Source organism: Pelmatolapia mariae, linkage group LG3_W (genome assembly GCF_036321145.2).
Source record: "Pelmatolapia mariae isolate MD_Pm_ZW linkage group LG3_W, Pm_UMD_F_2, whole genome shotgun sequence".
NCBI classification, from domain to species: Eukaryota; Metazoa; Chordata; class Actinopteri; order Cichliformes; family Cichlidae; genus Pelmatolapia; species Pelmatolapia mariae.
In genome coordinates, this window is record NC_086229.1 from 80,246,498 (window position 1) to 80,266,668 (window position 20,171).

The following is a 20,171-nucleotide window of genomic DNA, read 5'->3' on the forward strand; positions in this document are numbered from 1 at the left end:
GACTTTAGCGCCATCCAGTGTTTGATGTACCATATTGACGCACAGAGATCATTTTCTTTTTAAAAATCCCAGGGTGTCGTGTTTCCCTAGGTTCCCCACATGCAGAGAAGGCATAAAAAATCTAAAAACATGATAAAATATGAAAAAAGAAAGCCCTCTCTAAAACGATAGGGTGAAAATGAACGTTTATTGCTTGGCACTGTCGGAAAGGATGTTTCAATTCTGAAGTAATGGCTCAGTTTCACAACATTTATAGACAATGTACGCTATATTACAATACTCACAACCCCGGAAATCACAATCTAAAACCTTTGGCAATATCACTCCCGAGTTCGACCTACTTACACTATAGATACCATAGTGTTCCATATGCGCAACAGGTGGCTCCGTGGCGCAATGGATAGCGCATTGGACTTCTAGGCATAGATGCAGACATTCAAAGGTTGTGGGTTCGAGTCCCACCGGAGTCGCATTTTTGTACTCCTTCTGGAAAACTTCGGCAATGGCTATAGTCACCTGTATTACATACCACTGCATGTCACGAGTGTCAAGCGATTACAAAACAGTGATTGTAATTATTAAAAAATCGCAATGTTTTATTGCCTCACGGGTAATTGTCTATTTTTTTCCTCCTGATTGCGTTACACTAACATGTAAAGTCATTGTTGGTAGAATAAAGTATTAACCGTAGTTACCTTAACTGTGAACAGTGTAGCGACTGTTGCTTTAAATGAATTAAATGAATGAATGAATTAAATGTGTCAAGATGGGTAGTTTGGCTTAATGCTAAACGTAGCTAGCCATAGCTGCGTGTTTCCACACGGAGACCCAGCAGTGCTGCACCGGGTGTAACCAGCGAGCTAACATTAGGCTAGTTAGATGTAGCTAGCTAGCTATAGATATTTGTGTGTGTACGCAGCTGTAGAATGAACCTTATACACGCAAATATTGAGGGGCAGCAATAAAACGTGTTGCTGTCACTTCGTTTTAAAGTCGCACTATTGTTGCCGTCGACGTCTTCGGTCTGTTTGTTTGCCCCATTAGCTGCCTTGTGTTGGTCTGTTACCCTCCTCAGCTAGCCAGTGTCGTATGGGTATCAGAGTTAGCAGTGACTTCACCCGGCTGCTGGTTGCCTGATCTTTCATTTTGGACACGTCAAGGTAAACATTTAGCCATCGGCGAATTTGAAAGCTAGCTAGTGATGAAGCCAATGTTTAGCATTTGCTCTTCTTCGCAATGCTTTTTAAATATGCAGACACTAGCTAAATAACTTGGAACAATCGTGTCAGATTGAGTTTATTCACTTTAAGCTCCTATCAGCGATGAACTGTTGTTACCGAGACTGTCATTTATCTTAACTGGGGCTAATGTAGGCTAACCTCTGTTGTCAAGTTCGTCAGTATGTTCAGATTTATCCAGTTACTGTTGTTAAAACCTGTTGTTGTTGTTCTGTTTGTCCCTTTAATTATTAAAGTACAGTAATTTTTCCCTAAAAGAGAATTGGACTGAATTAGACTCAAATCTGTTAACTGTTAATATTTAGACTATTTATCAGTAAGAAGACAAAATAACACTAAAATGTTTTATTCAGAAGTCAGTTCCGTCTTTTTTAATATCTTCATCAGGCGAAAATAATAATTATTTTTGGTAAAACGTGTCACGAGTAGTCGGTATGTATTGATTTCTCGGCCGACCTTTGACCTGTCATTCCACACTCAAAGATCAGTGTTGACACTCATTAATAATCAATATTAAAGACTTTCAGCGTGGAAGAAGAGTTGCAGTCAATGAAAAGAAGTGACATTGTTTGTGTTTAAGAATGTCAGAAAATGTGAATTTGACTTCACACAGTTCAAACTAACATTAAATTTGGACCATTGGTTTAAAATCCAGAGATATTCAGGTGTTCTATATATTCAGGTTATATAACAACTGTTAAAATTTACTTTGTAGGAGCTCAGTGAATTACATTTGTGGAACTTTTTATTAAAAAAAACGTGTTCTGTCCATTTTTGTGCTGATGAAACAAGTCACAATACTAAGACTGTATTTATATAGCACCTTTGAAAGCAGAGGTTGACAAATGACATCGAGAGCTAGGGGGGAAAAAAGGTAATGAGAAGGTGAATGAAATGCAAACATGTTAACGATAAGGCTTCACATGGGGGCCTAAAAAAAACAGGATGAAAGCATGTGATTTAAAGCAAGATGCTGTTTTTGCAAGCTTAGTCCTCAACCAGGTTGTTCCTCAACCAGGTTGTTCCAAACCCAGCGCACCCACGTTGCAAAAGCAATGTCATTTAAATTAAAGCCTCGCCTGGAGAACGCCGAGAATGGTCACACCTGAGAATTCAAGGAACTGGCTCCTAATTGATTCACCGAATCACTGTATCAGCCAGTCCTGTTATGTAAATTATAAAACTTTCCATCTTCCCCCTCAAGGTCCCTCCAGTCTGTAGCTTAAGTTTAGGGGGTGTGATGTCAGAAGCCAAGACCCCCACTCCCACCCCTCCTGGAGACACATACAAAGGATGGGTGTTCAAGTGGACAAATTACATCAAGGGTTATCAGCGGAGGTGGTTTGTGCTGAGCAATGGGCTGCTGTCATACTACAGGTACACCTTTCTGTAGAACACTGGTATAGTTGAAGGATATTTCTCTTTTCTTTTTAGTTACTTTTTATTCCCAAAGTCAAATGAGGCTCTTCTGATTATTAGGACCCAGGCAGAGATGGGTCACACGTGTCGGGGCACCATCAACTTGGCTACAGCTACTATCACTGTGGATGACGCGTGCAACTTTGTCATCTCCAATGGAGGGGCACAAACATATCACCTGAAGGCCAGCTGTGAGGTGGAACGTCAGCGATGGATCACTGCCCTGGAGCTGGCCAAAGCCAAGGCTGTCCGCATGCAGGCAGAGTCAGGTAAAACAGACTTAAGGGGAATTATTTAGTGCTTCTGTACATATTTACATGCATGTCCACTTTGTTAGGCACACCTTGTGTCTACTGGGCTGGACGCCCTTTGTCCTTCGGAAATGTTTTAATTCTTCACGGCACAGATTCAACAAGGTGCCGCAAACATTCCTCAGAGAATTCAGTCTGTATTTACATTATAGCATCACATAGTTGCTGCAGATTTGTTGGCTGCAGATCCATGATGTTTAACCACATTCTAAAGGTGCTCTATTGGCTTGAGATCCGGTGATTGGAGTTCATTTGAGCACAGCAAACTCATTGTCATGTTCAAGAAAACAGTTTGAGATGTTTTGAGCTTTGTGACATGCTGTGTTATCCTGCCAGGCAGTGTACTAGATGGGTACACTGTGGTCATAAAGAGTTGGACATAGTCAGCAGCTAGGGCTGTTCGATATAACGATATATATCGGATGACGATATAAAAACGTCTATCGTTTCATTTTACGCTATCGTTTGTTTCGTGGTGTCGCAAAATAAACTGTTTACGGCAATATTTTTTCATCATTTTGATGGTCACTGTAGTGGCTATATTAATTTCTTAAAGTTCTCTCTTTCTCTTATATTTAATATAACCACACTCCGGACAGACAAGCGCCTGTTTTTATGCGTTGTCGTTAGCAACAACGACGTTAAAACCACAGCGTGTCCGCTTGTTTATTTTCCACATAAACCTTTCACAATAAAGCTCAAGATCCTGTTGAGACTTTTCAAAATAAACTGAATCACGTGAAAGATGCAGAGTATTTACGGATGAGAAGCAAAAAAGAGCCGTCAGGTGCTAAAAAATAAACCTTAGACTCAAACGTTAGAACAGGCTTTTCCCCGCAGCACTCTGTGTAATAAATACTCACAAAGGAAACGGCGGCCGTTACAACTTATGTCTAAAAATGTATAGTTTCATGTATCAGTTAAAACACTCGACTCTAGGTCCATGACGCCCAGCTGGAAACACTTCACGCAAGTCGAGCTGCCCGAGATTCACAGAATTTACAGAAAATGTTGCATTTTTGTGATTTATATCGTTATCGGACGATAGATGTCTTAATATCGGGATATGAGATTTTGGTCATATCGCACAGGCCTATCAGCAGCAATACTCAGGTAGACTGTGGTGTTTGAATGATGCTCAGTTGGTACTATGGCACACACTCTGGGACCTTTAGTAAAAACACTAGCAGCGGCCTGAACCATTGAATGTTGCAGCAGAAATCAAGTCTCATCAGGTCAATGTTTGTCCCAATCTTTGATTAGCCAGTGTGAATTGGAGCCTCAGTTTCCTGCTCTTAGCTGACAGAAGTTGCACTCAGCCTGATCTTGTGCTGCTGGAGTCCATCTCTATGTGATGTTGGACGTGTTGTTCCTTCACAAAAGCTCTTCTGCACACCTTGGCTTGTAAAGAGTAGTTATTTCAGTTACTGTTGCTTTCCTGTCAGATGAAGCAGTCTGACTGTCCTCTGACATCAGAAAGGCATTTTTTGTCCAGAGAACAGCTGCACACTGAATATCTTCTCAACAGCCATGACACTTTCAGAGTCACTTAAATTACACTTCTTCCCCTTTCTGATGCACAGTTTGAACTTCAGCAGGTCGCATTGACCAATCCGAGATGCACTCAGTTGCTGCCATGTGATTGGTTGATTAGATATTTGTATTAACAAGCAGTTCAACAGTGTACCTTAGAAAGTGACTAGCAAGTGTATTTATCATTTATTTATTTATTTAAATAATTCACAGGAGTAATTATGAGAACTTTTTTTTTTTTTTAATCCGATTTTTTTCCTTTCCTTTTGTTTGATTTCCTAACAGATGACTCAGGCGATGACTTCCCTTCATCGTCACCACGCATCACACAAGGTGGTGGGTCACAAAATTCAGAAGTCCAGTCTGCTCTCAGAACCCTGAGCAACAAAGTCGAGGATCTGAGCACCTGCAACGATCTGATCTCAAAGCATGGCTCTGCCCTCCAGAGGTCAGACTTGAACCCATTTTGTCTTGCTCTTTGCTTTAATCTTCAGGCAACAGTCTCATTCATGCCTCATGTCTCTACTAGTCTACTATTTGAGGGGTAAAAAATAGCTCTAAATTTGAAGTTATAATTCTGTAGGTTTGGTAATTAAGTGGCATATTCAGATGTTTTGTACCATTTGCAGAAGAGTCCTGTTATAAAATCATTGATGTGTAAATTGACTACATATTGTCCAAACATCCAAAATTCATATTTTTTTTCAGGTCATTAGCAGAACTGGATGGTTTACGTCTGACTGGAGAGGCTGGGGATAAGATTCGCCAGGTCACAGAAAGAGCCACTCTGTTCCGCATCACCTCTAACGCCATGATCAATGTAAGTCTGACATCCTTCTTCAGTGTGTTGAACTCTGAGTTTTTAATATACAGTGTATATGTACCAGAGAAGACCTTGTCTATGTATTACTGCGCAGCAGTTTGTAAAAAGTGTTTCAATGTTATGCTCCTCAGGCGTGCCGAGACTTCTTGACGCTGGCACAAACTCACAGCAAGCGATGGCAAAAGGCCCTGCAGGCTGAGCGGGAGCAGAGAGTGCGGCTGGAGGAGACTTTAGAGCAACTGGCCAAACAGCACAATCACCTCGAGCGAGCATTCAGAGGAGCCGCACAGGCTAGTCCAGACAATAAAGGTAAGTTGTGATTCTGACAAGATAACAATGAAGGATGATGCACATGCCTATTGACATTCTACAAGAGTGTGAGTTAATGTTTTCAGAAAGTTTTTATTGTAATACCAGCACTTATTTTGTAAATCTTACTTCTGACCTCCATACAATAATAAGTAAAAAGAGTAAACTAACCCTGAAAATAATAAAAACTAAACTAAAACAAATTTTTCAAACAACAAAAACTAAACTGAAATATGAAAATCGATTCTGAAAACTAAATGAAATTAAACTGAATTCAAAACCAAAAGTCGAAATGAAATGAAAATAAAATACTAAACTATTATAACTCTTATCAGGTACATGTGGCGTACAACTCTTTCGAAATCAAAGATGTGGGGCCACCAACTGTTTGCATTCGACTTCGATTTCTGAACAAAACTCATTAAACCTCATTTCCCACAGAGATATTTTTCAGTGGTAATCCAAGAGCCTGTGAAACATTTCATTGGCTTTTTATCAGGGGAACCAGGGAGATGCTAACTCCTGGGTGACCAAGATTTTCTGTGGCTGACATACGAGAGTCCTTGTGATCAAGCACTTAGCAAGAAAAATAGAATCAAGATGTGAAACTAAAAGAACATTATCAGTTTCAGTCTCATTAAACTTTTTAATTACTCCGTTATTGACTAAACCCCAATTTGAAATCCACTGGTAATTATCAGGTAAATGTTAAGTCAAGTTTTACAAGTAGCAGTACCAGTGATTACCTGATTCTGATTCCATGTAACCAGATGTGAGGAATTGCAACTTCCCGTTTTGTTTGTTTGTTTTAAGTTTTTGTTTTAACACTTTAAATGCTCTGTATCAGAGGTGTCGAACTCCAGGCCTTGAGGGCCGGTGTCCTGTAGGTTTTAGATCTTACCCTGGGTCAGCACACCTGAATCAATTGATTAGTTCATTACCAGACTTCTGGAGAACTTCAAGACATGTTGAGGAGTTAATTTAGTCATTGAAATCAGCTGTGTTGGATCAAGGACACATCTAAAACCTGCAGGACACAGACCCCCGGGGCCTGGAGTTCGACACACCTGCTCTATATGTTACATGTTGTTTTATTGTTTTTGTGATACCTGGAGAATCATCTTTAAGTTTCTGTATAGGGAAAACTTAGATGTTTGTTTGTGTTAAGGTGCTGCTGGGCCAGGAAAAGGTGAGGCCAGTGATGAGGATGACGACAATGAGTTCTTTGATGCCATGGAAGAAGCCCCCGAGTTTATCACTGTACCTGCGGACCCCCAGTTTCACAAGTCGGTATCTTTCCCTTTACCCGTCGGTACAGATTGACAGATGGAGTTAGTTGGGGGATTTCCCCAAGACTTTGTGTGTTGCTTGTCTTTGTTTTTATATATTTATACCACTTCCTTGTATCCCATTCCAGAATGTAGTTATCTTAAGTCAATTAAATTGTGTAATGACAGATTTGTGTGTGTGTGTGTGTGTGTGTCAGGCAATTTATTATTATTTTTAAGCCTCTCTTTCCTCGTATGTCAAAATTCCTGATTAACAAGTAACGTTCACGTCACTAACAGAATCTATTTGCTTTTTTTTGATCTCTTACAGGAGGTCAAGCAGTAATATCAGCGGCCTCAATAGTGAATTGTGTGCAGATGATCAGTCGGTAGGCCTCATTCTGTCTGAATCATTGAAGTCTTATTATAATGCTGTATCCCATCATTTAAAATAACACAGTCTGAGTGAAAAGCTGCAGTAGGACGGGTGTTGTATGCATTCTTTATGCATGATTTTGTTGCTATGGTAATAAATCAAAAACATTTCCGTGTTATATTGATAAACGTTTCTGCTTCTTAGCTTAACGAGGAGCCTCTTGCGATGAACCAGGAGTCCCCCTCCCAGGAGCTGGTACCCTTAAAGAAGAGGCGGACACGCATCCCAGACAAACCAAACTACTCCCTCAACCTTTGGAGCATCATGAAAAACTGCATCGGCAAAGAGCTGTCTAAGATCCCGATGCCTGTAAGGATTTCTTGTTGTTACTGAACGTCCAGTCAGTGTTACTGAAAGCTTGTTGTTCATCCATGTGTGCTTTGTTGTTCACCTGTTGAAGAAGACGTCTGATCAGCTTCACTTTGGACAGTCAGACTCAAAGAGTTTGAGTGTTAAAATATTTGTGTCTTACTCATAATATTCAGTTAATGAAAGATTTTAATGCCCCTCCTACCCCAAGCTAAAACCACATTGGAAATATGGTTTGTGTGCGTTTACAGTAAAAATGCAAAATCTACGATAAGCTAATTGCTTCATTAAATGCCACCGCAGTGCCTCCAAAAATGTCTGGCAGCAGTCAGTTCAGTGTGACGAAATTGGAGCATAGATACTGATCCCTGTCCTTTTTCCGCTGTACAGGGTTGGCAGCATTCTGCGAGAGCTTTTGAAGATCTTTATCGGCAAATCTGCCCAGATTTTGTTTATTTGTGAAATAGACTGTAGGTCACTTGTAGGATGTGGGTCAGCAGAGTTGTCTAAAATGAGCTACCATCACGGCTTTTTATAAGAGTCCAGACAAACTGATTTGTCAGACTGATCACTGCTGAGATAAATGGTCACGTGTTTGATTTGGCTTTGTTCTGTCAACTTATCACTGCCGTCGTGTCGCCTTTATAACAATAAAGAGTTTTGTCTCTGCCACATTACAGAGATACTTTGACATTGACACATGTTGACTTCCTGTAGCTTAGCAACACTACCCGCCAGGTCACTGCTGACCCATCTATGGTTGTGGTTTAGAAAATGGCTTGGGTTTTGCTTAAGCCAAAAGCTAAATTAGCAGATTTTCAGAAACTGGCAATACAGGTTTTCTGTTAAAAGCTTTTCTATTTGGTCTTTCCAAACAGAAGACGTTACCCAAACCATACCTGTACCTATCTAACAATCTACACATATATACATTTACTAAAGTGACACTACATAGCAAGTGTCAGTGTGTGTGATGGGCCTCGCTCACATTGAGTGTAGCAGAGTGGAGACAGATGCATATGCTGACAACAACTCTTAAGGTCACCGAAAGCGTAATAAAAACTTTCCAAGAAGTGAAGAGGGAACACAAACCTGACCACAGTTTGTGGTTAAGTCACAAACTACTGCAGCAAGTGTGAAATGGCTCAAAAACTGCTGACTCTTTGCTATTAGCTTCCTCTGTGCTAACAAAGCTCTCCCAGAAGGAAGCAGTGCACTGCTGCAGATGCACACAGGACAGTATAGAACCGAATTGAACAGATCAGCCTGTGGTCATTTCTACCCAGTCTAGCTTTTTGAATCAGGTTCAGACCCACATCTTAGCCATGTGTGAGATTCGTTGCTGGAATTAATACATAACACAAATATAAAAGTAAATTTCAATCATTTTGCTTTCTAGGTTAATTTCAATGAGCCCATCTCCATGCTGCAACGGTTGTCTGAGGACCTCGAGTACCACGAGTTGCTGGATAAGGCCGCAAAGTGTCAGAACTCTTTGGAGCAGATGTGCTACGTGGCCGCCTTCGCGGTGTCTGCCTACTCCACCACAGTCTACCGCACGGGAAAGCCTTTCAACCCTCTGCTGGGAGAAACGTATGAGCTGGACCGCAAGAGAGAAAGTGGCTACCGCTCCCTATGTGAGCAGGTGAGGGAGGAAAAAAAACAAGAGAATGGAAGTTTTCCAACCGGGAAGTGAAACTCAAGAGAGAGATTGAATGTCAGAAAGGAGGAATTAAAAAAAAAAATCCCACTGACTTGGCATTAGGAGAGAATTTTGCTTCCTTTTTCTGTGCAGTTGGGGTTGAACATGCTAGCAGGGAACCAGAATTATTATTATTATTATTTTTTTAATATGGAGACATGAAGTGTCGACTTTTTTTCTTTTTTTTTTTATCAAAAAGTGTCATATTTCTGCCCCTTCTTGTTGTAAAATACACCAACCTAAAACAATCTAAAGTCACTGGTTGATCCTGAATAGATTATTTGTAGAGGAGGAAATCAAATGGAGGTTTATTGTGTGTGTGCGTGTGTGTGTGCGCGCGTGTGTGTGTGTAAAAGCTTTCATGTCACATGTCAGATTTATGAGACTAAATGTCAGTCACATCTATTGGGGATGACTCAGACTTACGAAGAATAGGACTTGATGTTTTGTTGCATCAGAAAAACATTTTCTCTTTCCAGGTGAGTCACCACCCACCTGCTGCTGCACATCATGCTATCTCTGATCGTGGCTGGACGTTGAGACAAGAAATCACAGTTGCGAGCAAGTTCAGGGGGAAGTACCTCTCCATTATGCCTTTGGGTAAGAGGCAAGCTAGTTTAGAAAACAAAGCATACCATTCTTCCATAGTGTCAAGGACAAAAGATGTACACACAACTATCATCAGAATTTATAAGCGACTAAAGAGTGTACCAGCCCACACCTTTCTTTAGTTGAAGCATAAAACGGTAATTACTAATGAACAAAGGTTTTGCTTTGCTTTTTTCTTAGTTTGTTTTATATTTCTTTTCTTCTTCACAGGAACAATTCATGCAGTCTTTGAGAAAAGCAATAATCACTACACATGGAAGAAAGTTACCACCACGGTGCACAACATCATTGTCGGAAAACTTTGGATCGATCAGGTGAGACGCTCGGACACGTCGTTGCAGGGCCACAGGGCCTGATCTGCAGAGGAGGCAGGAATGAAGAGCAAGAAAGGATTTGTTATGACGCTCCTAACAAAGAAAAATACACATGGGTTTTTCATTATATTTAGAAAAAAAAAATCTTGTACAACCAGCTTTGCCACGATATGATTGACATGATGTCTTTTATGGAGAGACAGTACCAAGTTCTCATGCTAGTAACATTAACAAAGAAGTGACATTTGAATAGAGTGACTGACGCCTTGAATCACTTCAGTGATTCACAATGACATTAATATGCAGGGTGGATACCAAAAACAAAACACACAAAGAAAACTTTTGAAAAGGTTTACTATCCGTATACTTATCTGATCTCCTGCATGTACACGTGCACGTGTTAGTCATCAGAGATCTGCATAACTCATTCTGTACAGATTTTTACGCAGGGTGCCCTTCCCAATACTGCCCTCCCATTTATTTGGCAGTTTGTTTAACAGCTTTAACTCAGTTTAACAGGTCAGGTTCTCGATTGGTTCTTCTCATATCTAAAATTTAGAAGTTTTCAAATTTCACTTGGTAGCATCTGGGGTTCCTCAGAGCTCTGTCCTTGGTCCATTACTCTTTAACCTTTACATATTCCTGCTTGGTCCCATCTTAAAGAATCAAAATATCATTCTTATGCAGATTACACATAGTTGTACTTATCATTTCCCTCTGATGTAACCTCACAGACTAATGATTGATTAGACTGGATGTCTAAAAACTTTTATAATTTAACAGAGAGGTGATGAAGATATTTGTTGTCCGAGACTATTTTTCTAAAACACAACAAGCAACCCAGGAATCTGTACTGCGGTCACTTCATTCACTCACAGTTCAGTACAGAATTACCTTTTAAAGTCCTTCTTTTTGTTAATATAGCTCTCTGTCTTTAGGCCTCCTGGTACATCTCTGACTTGCTTAGTGTCTATAACAAGGTCAAACCTCTCAGGTCATCAGGGGCAGCTCTTCTAACTCCTCTCAGATTTAGATCCGAGTGTGCTAAGGGTGCTTTCTGTTAGTGCTGGCCTGTTCTTTGGAACAAGCTGCCTGCTGACCTGAGGTCAGTTGCAACTATGGCTGTCTTTAGAAACAGACTCGGGATTTTACTCTCTGTGTTTGTATGTGTTACCTTGTATTTTATTTCTTTGTAAAATCTGATTTGTTTTTTACTTGTTAATCGCACAGAGTTCACATGTAATGAAATGTGCTATATAAATGAATTTGCCATGGCCAGTTGCCATCACATAGCATTAAAATACCCTATTTCTTTTACTTCCAGTTCCAATTTTTACTCTACAGATAAAAAGTGGAGTTAGAGCATTGCATTGCAGCATTTTTACTTGAGTGTGAAGTAAAATTTTTATCTAGTCGATATCATCCCCACTTGTGATTTTATCCCTCCTCACTGTGTATCCTTGTTTCCCTTCCAGTCTGGTGAGATAGACGTAGTAAACCACACCACCGGAGACCGCTGCCACTTAAAGTTTGCTCCTTACAGCTACTTCTCCAGAGATGTAGCCAGAAAGGTGAGAAAGATGCAGAAGACCTGAATTGATTTAGTCTGTTTTTCTCTGACTTGCTTTGAAAGAAAACCCACACACAGTAGGTGCATCAAGTTTGAACCAACAGACAAATTTTAATATACAGGCTTTTCTTTGCCTTTATGACATTATTTGATTGTGTTAGCTGCTTTTACAGTCTCCAGTTACCTTATTTTGTATTTTTTTAAAAATGTTTTTTTGCTTCCTTCTGACAAAAAAAATCCTTTAGCTTACGGTGTGTTATGATTTTAACCAAACTGCTGTTGTAAAATTTGTGCTTGTGCTCGATGGATCATGATGCTCTACTCTTCCGTTGGCTCTCTGTGGTAACCTCCCCTCCCTTCTGTTTTTAGGTTACAGGTGTGGTAATGGATAAAGATGGAAAGGCACACTACGTGCTGTCAGGCACATGGGACGAGAAGATGGAGTTCTCCAAGGTGATGCAGAGCAGCCGAGGAGGCGAGAACGGCACTGAGGGCAAACAGAAGACGGTCTATCAGACCCTCAAAGCCAGAGAGTTGTGGAGAAGAAACCCTTTACCGTAAGTGCCGTTTTAAAAAGTAAAACCGGGCCGTGCTGCATTAGTTACCATATAGAGGCGCGCACACAGCTTTCTGAAGCAGAAATAAACATTAGAGCTAAACATGATTGGTACCAGTATCATGGTGTGGTTTTGTGTGACTGAAAGCGCTGCTGTGCTCTGTCATCCTCCTCAGCGATGGAGCAGAAACCATGTACTACTTTACTGCCTTGGCCTTGACCCTGAACGAGCCTGAAGAGGGCGTGGCTCCCACGGACAGCCGACGCCGGCCTGACCAGCGCTTAATGGAGGAAGGTCGCTGGGACGAGGCCAATGCCGAGAAGCAGCGGTTGGAGGAGAAGCAGCGCACCGCCCGCCGTGAGAGAGAGAGGGAGGCCGCAAGCCAACGCACCTCGAGTCAATCAGAAGAAGGTTAGAATCGAACTTGTTTGTGCTTCACTTTTTCTTTACTCCTCTCCTCTCTGCATGGGGAAAATCATGGAACAAAGGGGTAAAAAAATTCTCTGTGATCCCCTTTTGTCTTCCAAAAGCTGTCGATGAGGACTCTGTTACTGATCCCTCCTTGAAAAGCAAGTATTCCTTTTTTTTTTTTTTTTTCTTTCTTTCTTTTTTTTTTTTTTAAATAAAAATCTATTAAACTGTCAGCATTTCATGTGTAGATTCATGTTGCTCTAGTGAGAAGCTCATGAACCTTCTGGGGATCTTTTTTTTTTTTTTTTTTTTCCCCTCTGTCCTTCCCTCTCTTTCAGGCGCACCTCATGACAGCTATCTTGCACTTTGGTTCGAGCGCTGCGAGGACCCAATCACAGGTGAGGAGATTCACATCTATAAGGGAGGCTACTGGGAAGCTAAGGAGCGCGGGAGCTGGGAGAGCTGTCCCAACATCTTTTGATCTTGGCATTGACTACAAAGTGCCGTGAAGAGACACCATCAAAGGCCTGCTGTTCCCCTTCTCTGACGGCTGCTCCCCTCCAGTGGCTCTCTGTTCTAAGAGATCTCCAGGATGGTCACTGCTGTCTGATCCACAGGGAGAGCAGGGTTTTCTCTCCCTCGTCCCATATTTGGTTTCCCCCTCGTTGCTGTCACATATCTGAGAGGACTGGAATGAAAATTTCTTTGCTGTTTGGGTGCTTTTGTGTTTATTTTCTTTTGTCCCGCTGAGCATGAGTGGGAGGATGTGAAACGAGCAGTGCTTCCAAATCAAGTTTGCTCAGTCTTTTCAGATCAAGAGTGTTTGATTTGAGGTGATTCGGGTTTTATTTTTTGTTTTTTTTTTCCTGTTGTCACCCATAGCATTGTCTGCTTTGGTAATAACTCTTAAAAAAAAAAAAAGGTGGGGCGGGGGGTAAAACCTGATTAATATATACATTTATATACAGGTATGATTAAAAGTAATTTTCATTAAACTGTCAACTGGTGGCCTTCAAGACATTAGCAAGTTTTCTTTTGTTAATCTCTGATTTAGTGTCTTAACGTAATGAAGTGAAAGTTGTAGCGTGCTCGTATGTATGACTGCTTATCTGCTCTTCCATCACTTTACAACAGGGCCACTGTGCAGTGCAGTGTGCTTTAAAAAAAGATGACCTTTCACACTATCATGTTTATAATTAGGTTATTTTTCTTTACCAAGGCCTAGTGGGAAGTATGACAGTGAAAATTGTAGTGTGGCAAGGCCTAAAAAACCCCTTTCTTTGCCTTAGAAATGAAGAACCTGCACTTGTATTTACGTCCCACCTGAGTGGATACGATATTACATTTGCAGCTGGTTTCTTGTACAAAATATGAAGACGTAATTAAGAAATGGGGAAAAAAAAAATAAAATTGTTGCAAATTGTCTCACATTATAACTGTTTACCTTAATAATAAATAATAAAACTACCCCTTTTTTTCACAATGCTGGAGTAATATTTTGACATTTTGTTAATCAAGTGAACGGTAACAAAGTTTACTGTAAAAAAACAAAACAAAAAATGGTTTTAAATAGTGCAGGATACTTGCTGTGCTCTTGTATTGACTGTAAAACAGACAAATGAGCAAAGAAAACATAAAAAAAAATACATGTTCATACATATGCAACTACATGTTGACACCAAAAACACAGGATACATGTATGTATGTATGTGAGTGTGTGCGTGTGTGTGTGCATTTCATAATTTTGTTTGTTTGTAAGTGTACTTAAAAAGTGAAGAATAAAGAATTGAAAATCACTGCAAATAACTGATTTTATAAATGTATAGAAATTCATATTGTAGTAGTAAGGTAGACTTTTTTTCCCTTGTATTTTTGGTTCCTCATAATATTGGTAGGCTGTCTTCATTTTCCAAAAAAAGGGAGTTTCAGTACTTGACTCAGATGGGCGAGGGACGTGGCATTGTTCAGTATTTTGTATTAACAAAGAAAAAAACTGAAATAAATGCTCTAATGTCAAACAGCACCTTTATACTGTTTTTCTTTAATCTGCACTTCCAGGTTTTCATTCTTAAGGTTCACTAAATCAGTTTTTAAAACACATTGATACATAGGTTTTTTTTGGTAACTTTTAAATTACATTATCACAGTGGATTTTAAATGAAAGGGGAAGTGACTGAAGTGCACAGTGTAAGCTTTAACTCTGAAAGGCTTTAACAAAATTATTATAGCCCAGCACTTTGGAAAAAAAAATCCTTTTGCAGTCTGCAGAGTTTTCTCAGGCTGAACTGCTCAATTAAGAACCAGACGGTTGATTTTGCCGATCCTGAAGGTGTTTTTGTTTATTTGGGATTTTCAGCCCAATGACCCTGCTTCCACTTGCATCTCTTTGAACTTTGTATTGAAAGTTCCAGTGAGCAGCTACCAAACACTAGTTCAATACTTGGACTCAACTCCAGATCTTTTATGTGTTTAATTTGTAAAGAAATAATACGGGAATAGACTTCATTGGGCCATGAAATCGCTGGCCAGTCAGTTGACCAGGTTACTATATAACTTTTTGTGTTTTATGTGTAAGGCTGTAATTCCTAAACAAGAAACTTTTGCTAAACCCCTTGAATTAAAGCTCAAAGTCTGGATTTCAGTCACAATGTATACTACATAATGGCAAAGCAAATTACACGTAAAGGTTCAAAATTAAAGTCTGAGGAGCAGATTAGTGTATTTCACAGGTCAGCACTGAGTATATTATCTGATAAATATCATGTTTGAATGGAAAAATTGTGCTTTGCCACAGGCATGCTGTTATATAGTTTGTCCACTAGAGGGTGCTAATCACCACAAAATGAGCCACAGGATGGCGTTTCCTGCCTCAGAATGGATGTGTGTTACCTTGATAAAAATAAATGAAACTGGACTTTAAATGCCCTCTAAGAAAATAAACCAAATGAACCACTTATTAACAAAACTGGTATATTTTCATAGTAATGCTGGTGGGAGGGGGTAAAAACACAAACAAAAACAAGCCTCTTGTGGGGGTTTTCCTGCTTTTGGAGTTTTCATGTACACTTCTTACACTTTTCATCACCTTTCACCAACAAAAGGTCTTTTCTTTAAATTTATCCATTACAGTTATCTGTCCCTTCCCATTTGATTGATCGAAACACTTTGAAGCACGGTTCTGATTGAGCTACTTTTACAATTAGTAAAAACTATTACAAAATTATTCATAAATTTGTATACTAACCACAAAGAAAGAAAGATATGTATTTGAAAAGCCACCTGACAATAATAGAAAATCTATTTGACTTCTTATATGTACTTGTCTATAAATAGTCCGCCTCCCTGTGTGTTCCCTTTAAATCTCCTGCTTGTTCCCAAAGGAGTTGCTTCTTCTATTGTACACATCACAGGCGCCTCTCTTTGCTGTGTCATGCCAGCAGATTTATTTTTAGCCAGTTTTTTTTTTTGAAAGGCAGACTGGAACCTACCATCCTATACACGGGGCAGAGAGAAACAGGGAATACGGGGAAAGCTGGGGAGGGGCTTTTCAGCTCATCTAACCTGACTGATGCTGTGACTACAGGAAGCGACCGACACACTCCATCACACTCAGGACACACCCTTTCCTACCACACAGTGTGGTACAGTGCAGTGCAGTGGACAGGAGGTGGTTGAGAAACGGTGAGAGTTTGTATAACAGGCAGCAACTGCCTGAACAGAGGGAGGGATGGGAATGCTGAGTCAGTGAAAATGCATGAAAGCCTGGGAGAGGGTGGAAGAGGGTAAACGGCAGGGGGAGAGGGAAGAGAAAGGTAACAGCGAGGGGTAGACTGGGTAAGATGTACAGTGTGATTCCTTGTCGTTCATTCATCTATAATTTGTGAATATTGAGCTGGCAGTTCACCCTGATTTACGTCAAACTTCTCCTTAAGAGGCTTAGATCTCAGTGCTGATTTACAGTACAGTGCCTTTAAGCTGGAATTGTCCCTTTACAGTGTTCAATAAGTCAGGAAAGTCTCTCAGCTCTCAGTCAGATGGAGGTAGACCAGGTGGTGCCTTTGCCAAGGTTGCCCCGGGTCGCCGTGTGTGGAGGTACCCATGGAAACGAGCTGTCCGGCGTGTATTTGGTGCGAGAGCTGCTGAAACTGCAGAGAGAAGTTATGAAGAAAAAGCAAGAGGAGGACTCGAAGCCTGCGTTGGTGCTGCTGGTGCTGTCAAACCCGCGGGCAATGCAGCAGTGTCGCCGATACGTAGACACTGATCTGAACCGCTGCTTTACCCACGCCACCCTCAAGTAAGGCAACGATCAGAGATGATAACACTCACGGTGACAGTTGTAAAATCAAAGAGTGTGCTGCTATTTTGTATTTTTCTTTATCCCCCAGTGGTCCCCTCTCAGACATGGCCCCCTATGAGATCATCAGGGCCCGAGAGCTGAACGCCCTGCTAGGACCCAAGGGCAGTCCGGAGGCAGTGGATCTGGTCTGCGACCTCCACAACACCACTGCCAACATGGGCCTGTGCTTCATCGGATACTCTGACTGTGACTGGATCTGCCTGCACATATTTAGACACCTGCAGGTGAGTAAACCAGCTTCTTACTTTAGTGAAATCTTTGCGCCCTGCATGTTTGTGAGCTAAAATTTGAGTTTGGGGCGTTTTTTAGAGGGAGATGCCAGATACACCAATGAGATTCCTACATTTTGATGTGTCCAACAAAGAGTCCTATTCCCTTGATTCAGTGGGAAAACATGGCTTTGGTAAGTTTTTACAACTTTTATAAATCTAGTCTAATCAAAAGTGGTATTAGTGCGTAATAACTCTCAATTTAAATCCTTGATCTGCAGCCATGGAGATCGGCCCTCAGCCCCACGGCGTGGTGAGGTCAAACATCTATACAGCAATGAAAGTGGGTGTCCAGCACATGCTCGACTGGGTCCGCCTCTTTAACTCAGGTACATTTTTACAGACATATTACGAGCTGAGCTGAAACAATGCATCTTTGAGGCTCTCAGTTGGTTTCAACCACCTTCTCTGTTTATTACCAGGTAACGTGTTTGAGGGAGGATTTGTGGACGTGTTCACCATGGTTAAACACATCGACTACCCGAGAGACAGCGAGACCCGCAATATCACAGCAGCCATTCATCCTTGTCTCCAGGTACGGCCTGAGATGCCTTCTCTTAAAAGCACAAAACTCCTCGGAACAAAACACTGAATTACCGCCAAGCAGTTATGTAAGTTAGACATAACCACGGAGGTGGTAAAGTATGAAGACGAGCACATAACATAAGAAACATAAACTTTATAACAATAAAGTACGAGACATGTACAAAACGCAAACAAAGAAGAAGAAGAAAGGCCCTTTGTCCCAAGAAAAATAATTAACCTGAACTCAAAAGCTCTTTGTGCAAGGATGAATCATGTTTTATATTTAACCTGTCGCCACACCTGCTGTCCAGAAGTGCTTTATCAGTTTCCTGCTCAGGGCGTGTTTTCTTTTATTGTAAAGTATAAACAATTACAACACAAGGTGAGGCCTCTTTTATTAAAGGAGCTTTGTCCCAGAGATGATACCTGTCAAGGGTTTGTGTTAAGTTGAAATCTTTGTTTCACCTATTTGGAATCCAAATGGAAAAAGATGGCCAAAAGTGACCGGATTAAAAATTAACACCTTTAAGTTAATTTATGTGGCTAAAAGGCAGGCTGACTGGGTCAGTGCCAACCTCGAAAGTAAAAAAACAACAAGTCAGTTCAATTTATTTAAGATTAACACCGCTAAATGTCAGAAGCAGCTGTACAGGCAGACGCAATAAATAAATGTCTTTATCCATTATACTTTATTCTATCTGGTTTTTAAGGGAAATGTGTAATATGGACGACATAGATTAAACTGCTTTAAGCTTTAGTCAACTGAAGAAACTTTAGTGAAAACTGAAATTAGGAAAAACAGCTGACTGCGCGTATTAAAGAAGCTGAAGTAAAAATAAAAATGTGCTGGAAATGTCTGTGAGTTTCGTTAAATCTGTCAACACAACCAACCTGAGGAGGCTTTGGTACAGATGCTTACTGAGAATGGGATGGGTGCATAATTGTGAGTCTGGTATATTGTATTTTTAAACTGTTCTGCACTTCTTAAATTTAGCTCCTGACATATACCATCCACATTTTATTTGCATTTAAAATAAGCACCTAGCATCACTTAATGATATTGCACTTTAAGCCACTGGAGCTTTGGTATGGCACTTTTATGTAATTATGGCTAATCCTGTTAAATCCGACAGGTGTTGCTCAGCACCTAACCCATCTGCTTGTCCTCACAGGACCGAGACTTCTGCCTGCTCCACCCTGAAGACCCGCTGTTCCAGACGTTCTCAGGAGAAACAGTGAGGTATAAAGGCACTGAACCTCTCTATCCTTTCTTCATCAACGAATGCGCTTACTACGAGAAGGGCATCGCTCTCTCCCTGGCGAGAAAGAGGCGCGTAACGATTCCTGCAATCCGGGTGCAGACGGAGCAGGAGCAACAAGCTAATGAGCAGGGATTTGCATCAGAAGAAGAGGAGTGAAGATGTTCACAACACGAGAGTGATGACTGAATTAAATTTTTACAAAAGCTTTCATTGAAATGACGGCATGCGTTATCTTTCACAGACATGCCACTGTATGCCACTGTGCATTCAGGGATTAAGTTTCTAGTAACAATTGAATGTGTAAAAACAGATGGCATGAATTCATAGGCAACTTTTTATTTAATTGTTTTAAATATTTAAATTAAAAAAATAGAAATTCACTACTGATTACTACAGCAATGGTCAGGATATGTTCAAAATGATGTGCAAAGAAGCTTGTAATAATATGGCCTTTAAAGTTAAGTCACTGTGTACTGTTTCAGGTTCCTTGAAATTAATAAGTCAACTGAGGAACATATATAGATCAAATAAACAACATAAACAACAAATTAAAAACCAATTCACAAGAAAATAACTTTTTTGAATGTAAGTGGTCAGCAAAACAAATTAGTGAATGAGCACTACTGTGTTTTCCCCTTTTCTACAAAATCCGTGACAACATGATAAATATGCTCAAAAGCAAAAACAATAATAAAAAAGTACACTGGGTAAACAAATTATAGCACAGTCTGAACCTAAAAACTAGCATAAATTCTAAATGAGTAAATATAACTTGAGTGAAACAATTACGGAAATGTATGCAAAGTATGTTCCCCCTCTAGTCATGGGAACATACTGCAAAGACAGTAATCAGTGTCACTGCCTCTGTTCTTCCAGAGGCCAAATTCTTTCAGTCTGTTCCAAAGAAGCTACAGTAAAAGACCCATTACGAAACAGCTGGCCCAGCTGA

At 40.4% G+C, this 20,171-nt stretch overlaps 2 protein-coding genes and 1 non-coding gene across 4 annotated transcripts; all 3 read left to right on the forward strand.

Moving 5' to 3' along the window:
- The first annotated feature begins 382 nt into the window (after nucleotides 1-382).
- trnar-ucu (transfer RNA arginine (anticodon UCU)) lies at nucleotides 383-470 on the forward strand. Its single transcript is given in 2 exon segments — nucleotides 383-419; nucleotides 435-470. It is a non-coding gene; the product is annotated as a tRNA-Arg (tRNA).
- A 365-nt stretch (nucleotides 471-835) lies between these two features.
- On the forward strand, nucleotides 836-14,826 carry LOC134624886 (oxysterol-binding protein 1-like). Of its 2 annotated transcripts, XM_063470008.1 has the most exons (17): nucleotides 836-1,160; nucleotides 2,443-2,615; nucleotides 2,718-2,926; nucleotides 4,787-4,949; nucleotides 5,210-5,321; nucleotides 5,456-5,633; nucleotides 6,802-6,919; nucleotides 7,233-7,290; nucleotides 7,482-7,646; nucleotides 9,046-9,291; nucleotides 9,828-9,948; nucleotides 10,168-10,271; nucleotides 11,747-11,842; nucleotides 12,211-12,398; nucleotides 12,574-12,809; nucleotides 12,929-12,967; nucleotides 13,148-14,826. In XM_063470008.1, the coding sequence occupies exons 2-17, from the start codon at nucleotides 2,479-2,481 to the stop codon at nucleotides 13,288-13,290; spliced, it is 2,313 nt and encodes a 770-aa protein (XP_063326078.1). In that variant the 5' UTR covers nucleotides 836-1,160; nucleotides 2,443-2,478; the 3' UTR covers nucleotides 13,291-14,826. The 2 variants fall into 2 exon arrangements, with proteins under 2 accessions (XP_063326078.1, XP_063326079.1); XM_063470009.1 differs by lacking the exon at nucleotides 12,929-12,967.
- Nucleotides 14,827-16,327: 1,501 nt separating this feature from the next.
- LOC134619185 (N-acyl-aromatic-L-amino acid amidohydrolase (carboxylate-forming) B-like) lies at nucleotides 16,328-19,543 on the forward strand. Its single transcript, XM_063464960.1, has 6 exons — nucleotides 16,328-17,103; nucleotides 17,195-17,390; nucleotides 17,476-17,569; nucleotides 17,657-17,764; nucleotides 17,858-17,970; nucleotides 19,133-19,543. The coding sequence occupies exons 1-6, from the start codon at nucleotides 16,844-16,846 to the stop codon at nucleotides 19,376-19,378; spliced, it is 1,017 nt and encodes a 338-aa protein (XP_063321030.1). The 5' UTR covers nucleotides 16,328-16,843; the 3' UTR covers nucleotides 19,379-19,543.
- The last annotated feature ends 628 nt before the right edge of the window (nucleotides 19,544-20,171 follow it).